We start from the raw sequence: 8,600 nt of genomic DNA, 5'->3' as shown, positions 1-8,600 counted from the left end.
CACTTAATTCTTCCTACCTCACAGCTCATCTAAACCACCTTGCAAGCATCCACCTCCTAGAGTGCTGAGGTCATCCTTGGAGAACCAACCCACCTCCCAGTCACTTACGTCATAACGGACTCGGAAATAGTAACAGAATTTGGCCCTGTCTGGAACACACTGATTCTCAGCACCCTGCCCTTCCTTGACATAGAGTTGTAAGGGAGAGTTGAAGGCAGCACAATGGCGGAGTGACAAAGGAGAATGTGTAGGTCCGTGCAAGCCATTACTGTAGTTGTGGCCCTTCTCTGATGTGTAGTGAATACTGCAGGAGACTCAATTATGCCATGTGTAGTGGGCATTTTCATAATACTAGAATCACTAAGATATTTGTACCAATATTTTAGTAATCACAGAGGTAATGGGACAAAGATACTGAGAATCATTTCTTTATTGCTGACAGAATTGTTAAAAGGCAAGAGTTGTCATGGCTGGCATATGTGATCAAAATCTCGGTGTTGCAAAAGGACATCTTACTCCCCATCTTGCTCCAAGACAAGCAGGGCACCCAGATGTTGCTCTAAAATGTTCAGGGATTGGTGTTCTCCGCCTCCTATTTCTTCTGTATGCAGCCCTCCTAATCTTAAACCAATTCTGCATTCAGAAGAATAAGAGGTTTAGTCAAACCTGAATATATTCACTAAACAGGATTCCACTAAAACAAACAAACAAAAACAAACCTTTCAACATAACCACTGATGTTTTGTTGATATTTTTTTCTCCTAGGTACTAGGAATTGAACCTAGGGCTTCATGCGTGCTAGGGTAAATGCTTCATCCCTGAGTTACATGCTCAGTCCAACCAGTGAGATCTTAGCTCACACACAAAGAAGCCCTTTGTTTTGTACTGTTTTGATTCAGTGAGGGACTAGGGGACTAGTAATTGCTTAATATGTGGGAAGTTCTGGCTTCCAGTCATAGAACTGTGGAAATAAGACCACACCCTTCCTACAGCAACGCTGCCCCCCATGAGAACCCAGTGTTTCAGGTCCTGTAGTAGACTCGAGCTATTCAGTTTGTCTAAGGCTTCCATCCTGGGCAAGATGAAAGTCTAGATAATGGGTTGCTCCAGTCTTTTCCGTGGAGTGGTATTCCAAAGAAAGACTGGTCTATAAATACCTGTGAACTTCTACTACAAAACAAACCTAAACAAAGACCTGTTAACCCGCTCTATCCTCTAACACTCCCTGCTTAATGAAGCCTCCATTTTACTATCGCTTTCCAGGTTTAAAATCAACAGAGCGTGAGGCAAAGGGCTCTTTTCCCTGAATGTAACCTCTTTCTCCCGATGCCACTAGTGGACGTGCTTTTCCCTTTTAAGGAGATAGTCTGCCAATTCAGTGATGCTCATAGTGAGGAGTACCAGGACAGTAGTGGTCAGAGTTTACAAACAGTTCCAGAGAGGGAAACGAGGCCCATGGTCACTCCCAGAACACTTTCAAGTTACATTTCTGGGGATGCTTAGAAACCCGAGCAGGAGGGGGTCTGTGACAAGCTTCGAACAGCCATGTTGAAATATCTAAGAATGCATTAGAAGGTCCTCTTTCCCCTTCATTGCGGTGTGTGGGTCACTCTACCGTCAGAAGGGCCACCGAAGCCAAGGCAAGCAAAGCAGCTTCTCTTTCCAGGGCTGTGTTTAAATGCCTGGGAAAGTGAAGGGCCTCGCCCTGTGCCCTGTGCCCTGAGCAGACCTGGCTGTGAGAATGGAGTGCAGCCATAGAACTGTAGATAGCCTCAGGGGCCTGCTGTGCTCACCCATTGTTCTAGAAGCACAATCCCCCAAATCTTCAGGGCTCTTCCATTAGTGAAGGCATAGGGGGTGGGGGTGGGGGAAGACACCAAGAGATAAAGCCAATGCCATTATCTGGATGTTCCCTCTGGATCTTTCACTTCCCCTCTTCCCAAAACAACCTCTGTACTGCTTGGACCTTCCCATGCTCTCACGTGATCGCTTCTGAATCCAGTGGGCTACAGATTCCCTTACCATTGTCTGAGCAAATGGGAAAAATATTTCAAACTACCCCCCCCGTGACAGTCTAGCCCGCACTGTGATCTAGTCTCCCCACCATCAACCAATCCCACAAAACAGTTCTTCATGATACTACCAGGGGCGGGAAGAAAAGGATCTGTGGTCAGGAGGCTATTCACTAACACGTTAGGTCGTTTCGAAAACATGAATGTGTAGGTTTGAGCTGTGGGTATCTGTCTGCTTTTGAGACAGGCTCTCATGTAGCCCAGGCTGGCCTTGACTGTCCTATCTTCACCTCCAGAGTGCTGGCACTGTAGACAAGCACCATCGTATGTGGACTCCTTACAAGTCAGAAAGACACAGCAAGGTCTTTAATTGCGGTCTGCCATGCAGTCTATTGCTTTACTAAGCACTTAGCAACAAAGGAGCAGGCCTTCGCACTGCTGTCCCAGTTCTCCTCCGTCTGTTTAAACACATGCTCGTAACACTAGGATTGGGTTCAACCTGTGAGTTGTTTGCTACAATGCAATGGGCTGAAGATTTACAAATTCCCTCCTTCATCCTAGAATTGATGCTTAAACTTGCTACCGAAAATGATACCATAGAAGAGCTCATAGATTTATAAACTTGAATGACTTCTATGTCGTACTTAACCCAAACATTGTGTAAAGGGAAGCTCTTACAGGATTTGAGCATTTTTAAGTAGTATGTCTATGTGCATACTTTATGCAAGCCTATCTTCGTATGAGGTCAAATGTATATATAATTTTAACACGTGCATTTATATTTTATGTGTAATATATGGATGTATGTGAAGATTAAATTAGGTCCATAATATTCGTTGTCCCTTTAGCAAGTCGTGTTCTCCTATGCTTCCTGACTCCATTCTGTACCCACAGACTTTAAAGATGCCCCTGAAATGAAGAGGTTGCAGCAGCAGCAGCAGCAGCAGCAGCAGCAGTAGCACCAGCAGCAGTGGCGGCAGCACCAACTTCAACATAATCTAGGACAAAGGTGCCTAAGACCTCAGACGAGATTTAGAATGGCTGTCCTGCCAAATCGCTTTCCTCAAATTACCTACCTGCACTCTGGACACACTGATATCCATCCATCTATCAAGCTCCTCCCTAGAAGGAAAAAAGTACACATGTTCAATTTGTGGTACCACAGATGAAATAAAATAAGTAAAGTATACTTCATATTCAGTTTTGAATGTGTGCCCTGTCCACCCTTCCTCCTGCCCCCAATAGTGTTCGTAACATCCACCTTGAGGCTTAATTTGCCCAGAGTTCACCCACTATTACCACCTAATACCAACTTCAATGGGAAGCTCCCAAAATAATCATACATCAAAACAAGTCGTAATCTAACATAAGCAAAAATACGCAAATTAATCAAGAGATGTAGAAGTGTAGGCTAATTTCAAACAAAGGCAGAACCCCACTCTGCACTTCACCAGTCAGATCTCAGGCTTCCCACTTTGCTCTAGGAGGACCGTGCATCGTTCCCTTTCCAACCAGCCCCATTTAAATGTAGCAAGAAAATAGCTTTATTCACAGCTTTCAACCTGTCCTAGGACCCACCCACAGGAGACAGGGCTTAGGAAGTCTACAGTTCTCAAGTGCCCTTTATTTCAAGAGGGGACATTGCAGGTCCTCAGAGAAAGCCAAAAGCCACCTAGAACAAGCAAGTGTCCCCTGAAAACTGGGCACTAAGCAGGACAATCTGCTTACCATGTTGGGCCACTGGAGGAACCACTGCTTAGCAAAATGCGCTCCAATTCCGCCAGCCGCCGCTGGGTGGACCCAGGGCGGCGGAGTGGCATCTGCTTATCCTCAGACTTCACACTCTCAGTGCCCTCGGCAACGGGCTCATGTTGCTCCTCCTCCATGCCACTAGCTCTGGTGCCACCATCCTTGTCCCCCTCACCCACAGGACCTGGAACACCAGGACCAAAGTGGCCTTCTCCTCCATTTAATTCTTCTCCTTCGCCTTCTGTTCCCACTGCTCCCTCTCCAGGCTGACCCTGTGCACCTTTCTCGTCTCTCTCCTCTCCAGCCTGAAAGAAAGCCTCTGCTTTCACATCTGGAAAAGAGGAAACACAGAGGGAAAGATCAGGGCGACGGAGCTCAGTGTGCACGGAAAAGTCTGAAAGCTGCAGACTGAGCTGACACTGGCACTCACTCCACTCACTTCTGCCAGGGCACGTTCGCTTCCCAGAGACCAGAAAAATACCAATTCAACCCAGGTACTGACCATGCTGTTCTTCCGAGTCTTCCTTGACTCCCAGGCAGAGTAACCGGCTGATATCATGGCTAGAGCCTTGAGCCTCCATACCCTGAAAATCGTCAATGATGAAGTTATGTTTCTGCAGATTCTGAGCTTGGGCCCCTGGTGTCCTCGGGAACAGAATGAGATCTGTGATCCTCAACCTGGAAAGGATCTCCTCTGGTCTAATTCAGGTTACAATGTATCCAGCCCTAGGCTAGTTTTCGCATTTTGCTCACAGGCCGTTCCTGTGGGCTGAGCCTTTGGGGTGCACCAGTGACAGCAGTTTGGGGATGTAATGAGCACGATGTGCTTGCAAGGAGGACATTAGTTTATGAGCATGAACTTGGGGTGCCCAGTTAAAGCTCGGCTGACTCCCCTGGCTTTGGTAAGATATGCAGCTAGGCATAAAGACCTCCAGAGCTCAAATGGGAGCTTTCTTCCCCCTCCCTCTAATTCAGTCTGTAGAGTTCAGCACCAACTCTTTTCCTGGGAAGATATCTCACCAGGGCTTGATCAGTCAGCTGAGCCAAAACATGGACGCCTATGTACTGTTCACACAGAGAGAGACAGAGAGAGAAAGAGACAGAGTGATAGATAGAGAAGTGGTATTTTAGTGATCGTTGTAAAAGCCAGTATTCTGTTGCCCATCCCTGGCTCAAGCTGCAACCCTTCACCACACTTCCCCTGTGCCTTAGGCATACATACTGGATGGTTCTCTTTGTGTTTCCTCTTGTCCAGCTAGGAATACAGGAGGTGATCTTGAAGGCTGGAGAGGAAATGGACAGGGTGAGCCTGTGCAGGGAGCTGGAACAGCCGCAGAAGCAGGGAGAAAGAGAACAGGAAGAAGTGAGAGGGTCATAATGGCTCACCATTGACAATAGGAACCACAGGGAGAGTGGCCTTAGCAGTAGGGACCCAGAGACATGACTGGCAGCAAAAGGAATCAACCCCCATGGGCATAAACAGTCAACACAGTGAGGGCACACGGCCTTTCAGCATTATATCAGGTTCACCGCATCACAGCTGAAAGAGCATTCATGGGTGCCCTTAGAGACTAGAAGGGGGTATCAGATACTCAGGAACCAGAGTTACAGAAAACCTCCTAACCTGTATCCAGTGAGGCTGCTGACTTAAGTTGGGAAAGCACTTACTATACAAGCCTGAGGTCCTGAATTCAATCCCTGGAACTCATGGCAGAAGGGAAAAAATAGCTCCTGAATGTTGCCTCTAACTTCCATGTGTGCACCATGGCAGACATGTGCTCAAGCAAGTGAGCATGAGCGAACATGTGCTTTCACACACACAAACACACATATTGTGTGTAGCTTTAGCTACCCTGCCTTAACTCTGAAAATGGGGCAGGCTACCTTCACCCAGCTTCCTTGAATCTACAGATGTTAAAACACATTTTTACACACACACACACACACACACACACAGACACACACTCCACATGCACACACACACACACACACACACACACACACACACACACACACACTGCATTTTCAAATTGCCCTCTAATACAATGGCTGGGCGTTACTGTCTCCCCCCTGGAAAAGCATGTCTTTATCAATAATCTTATCTCACCCTCTCTCCATTTGCCCTAAACTTTGGTTGTTCAGTTACCTACCCCTGCTAAACATCCCTGACCACCCGCCTGTAGGAGCGGCCATAGGCCGCCGCTCCTCCCGGAGAGCTCACATGGCTGCTTGGCTTTTCTCTCTCCAAAATATGGCGAACTGTCTCTTCTCCTTGAGTCTCTTTTCCTCCAGAGATCCGGAAGTCCCGCCTATTCCTTCCGCCGAGCAATTGGCCTATAGGTTCTTTACTGACAGATCAAGAACCAATTGGGTAACATGACCTAGCATCAGACCCATCCCTACACACACACACACAGAAGAAAGAAGAAGAAAGAAAGAAAGAGAAGAGAAGAGAAGAAGAAGAAGAAGAAGAAGAAGAAGAAGAAGAAGAAGAAGAAGAAGAAGAAGAAGAAGAAGAAGAAGAAGAAGAAGAAGAAGAAAGAAAAGAAAACACATTTTAAAGACAAAACAAATTGAAAGAACTATTTTGAGCAATTTCTCACTTTTAAGGAAGATGAAACTCCTTAACTTTAAATATGTGCTTTGGGTTGAGTATGATGTTACACACTTACAATCCCTGATCTCTGGACATAGACAAAGGAAGAGTTAAAAGGCTAGCCTTGAGTACATGAGAGCCTGGGGGATGGGGGGACACCACATGCCTTTGAAAAGTGCACACATTCCTATGTTGGACTCTGACAAGTGCAGTAGTCTGTATTTTCCTGGAACTGACATAACAGATTTTCTTTCTTGTCTCTGATAGTATTGGGAAGAATTTGTTTTGACTATATGAAGCTATAGGAAATTACAGGTTATATAAGAGCCGTTTGGATTTTAAAAAGTTAGAGAGACCATCGGGATGATGTCATTGGTTGTGCTCCTAAGTGTCCTGGGAATGCAGAGCAGCCCAACCAGCCCCTGAGGCTCTTTCCAAAACCACGGGCTGGGATCACAAACAGGCGTGGCTCTGGGGAAAGGATAAGAATTCCAGGTTTTCAGGCTAGTAAAGTCAGCTGGGGAATCAAAAAACTGAAGGTTGCTCGCTCCTCCTTCAGTTAGGCTAGTGCACTCAATATCACTGAGGGCAGTGTGACCCATATGGCACAAATAAAGGGTAAAGGCAGCATTCTCAGCTACTGTTGAACATGCATAGTTCCCAAAGGTTTCCTGAAGACTTCCAGCTGTTTTATGACTTGCAGATAAGTCATAAAAGCTTGCATTCTGGGGATGGGGGATGTGGCAATGTATCTCAGAGGCAGAGTGTTTGCCTAGCACCACTGGGCCCCAAGTTCAGATCTCAAGCACCAACACACACACACACACACACACACACACACACACACACACACACCACTATACCACACCCACAACCCCACAGACCACACACCCCAACCCACAAGCCACACACACACCACAACCCACACACCACACCACAATACATGCACTACACAATACACACACCACAACCCACAAGCCACACACACACCATAACCCACAGGGCACACACCACACACACACACTGCAAACCACACACCAAAACACACATACACATACACACACACAGAAATACCATACCACACAAACAACAACCCACAACACCACACCACCCACAAAGAAACATACCACACACCACAGTCCACAAAAAAACCACCACACCCCACATAAACCACAACCCCCACACCACAGAGACACTGCAACCCACACTTCATACCATGCACACACCCCAACCCACCTACCACACCACACCACACAAAAACCACAATCCTCACAATACCACACAAAACACTCCACAACCCACACACCACAATACACACACAGAAAAAATACACCACACGACACAACATAACCCACACACCACACCACACACAAACACCATACACACACAAACACCACACCACACACACTGCAACCCACACACAACAACACACACGGAAACACCACACTGTAACACACACACACAGAAATACCACACCACACACGCCCACACAGCACACCACAGAAACATCACACCACAACCCATACACCATACTGCACATACACCTCAAACCACACACCACACTACAAGCACATCAAAAACCACACCACACTTACCACAAACCACACACCATACCACACCACAATGCACACCCACACACCCCACAATGCAAGTATCACACCACAAGCACACTACAATATACACACCATACAACATATATACACCAACACACAAACCACACCACACACACCACACAAACCACAACCCACATACCACACCACTCCACACTACACACCACACACAGAGAACACCATACTATACACAGTGTAACATCACACAACACACAACACAGCACACACTCCACAGAAACACCATACAAGACAAATATCACAACCTCCACACAATACCACACACACCCAAACCCATACATCACACCAAACACATACCACAAACCACACATCATACCACATACACCCTAACATACACACCAAATCACACACACACACAACACAAACTACACATCACACCCACACCACAACCCAAACACCGCACAACCCACACAACACAATACACACCTTTGTAACCTATACACCATACCATACACACATCGGTACCCACACAGCACAGCACACATACTCCACAACCTACACACCATACCACACACACCCCATAACCCACACACCACAACCCATATATCACATCACAAACATGTATTGCACCCCACACACCATACTACATACCAAGTCCAAGCCACACACCTCAGC

The 8,600-nt window shown here is 46.6% G+C and overlaps 1 protein-coding gene across 1 annotated transcript; it reads right to left on the bottom strand.

Annotated features, from left to right (window-relative positions):
• Nucleotides 1–412: 412 nt before the first annotated feature.
• On the bottom strand, nt 413–6,014 carry LOC116889212 (homeobox protein Rhox5). Its single transcript, XM_032890364.1, has 6 exons — nt 5,983–6,014; nt 4,984–5,044; nt 4,264–4,345; nt 3,741–4,092; nt 3,089–3,134; nt 413–633 (listed from the first exon to the last, which is right to left on the bottom strand). Exons 3-6 carry the CDS (start codon nt 4,340–4,342, stop codon nt 484–486), a joined length of 627 nt encoding a protein of 208 aa, XP_032746255.1. The 5' UTR covers nt 4,343–4,345; nt 4,984–5,044; nt 5,983–6,014; the 3' UTR covers nt 413–483.
• Between the last annotated feature and the right edge of the window lie 2,586 nt (nt 6,015–8,600).

This window comes from Rattus rattus, chromosome X, assembly GCF_011064425.1.
Source record: "Rattus rattus isolate New Zealand chromosome X, Rrattus_CSIRO_v1, whole genome shotgun sequence".
Taxonomy (NCBI): Eukaryota; Metazoa; Chordata; class Mammalia; order Rodentia; family Muridae; genus Rattus; species Rattus rattus.
This window is presented reverse-complemented; position numbering and strand designations above follow the sequence as displayed.

What these genes read in the sequence shown, in the direction of transcription:
- LOC116889212 (XM_032890364.1), bottom strand. Translation starts at nt 4,342, where the DNA reads ATGGAGGCTCAAGGCTCTAGCCATGATATCAGCCGGTTACTCTGCCTG. An exon ending in AGACTCGGAAGAACAGCATG is followed by an intron (nt 4,093 to 4,263) that starts GTCAGTACCTGG and finishes CCTCTTTTCCAG; the next exon opens with ATGTGAAAGCAGAGGCTTTC. An exon ending in TCAGTGTGTCCAGAGTGCAG is followed by an intron (nt 634 to 3,088) that starts GTAGGTAATTTG and finishes TTCTGAATGCAG; the next exon opens with AATTGGTTTAAGATTAGGAG.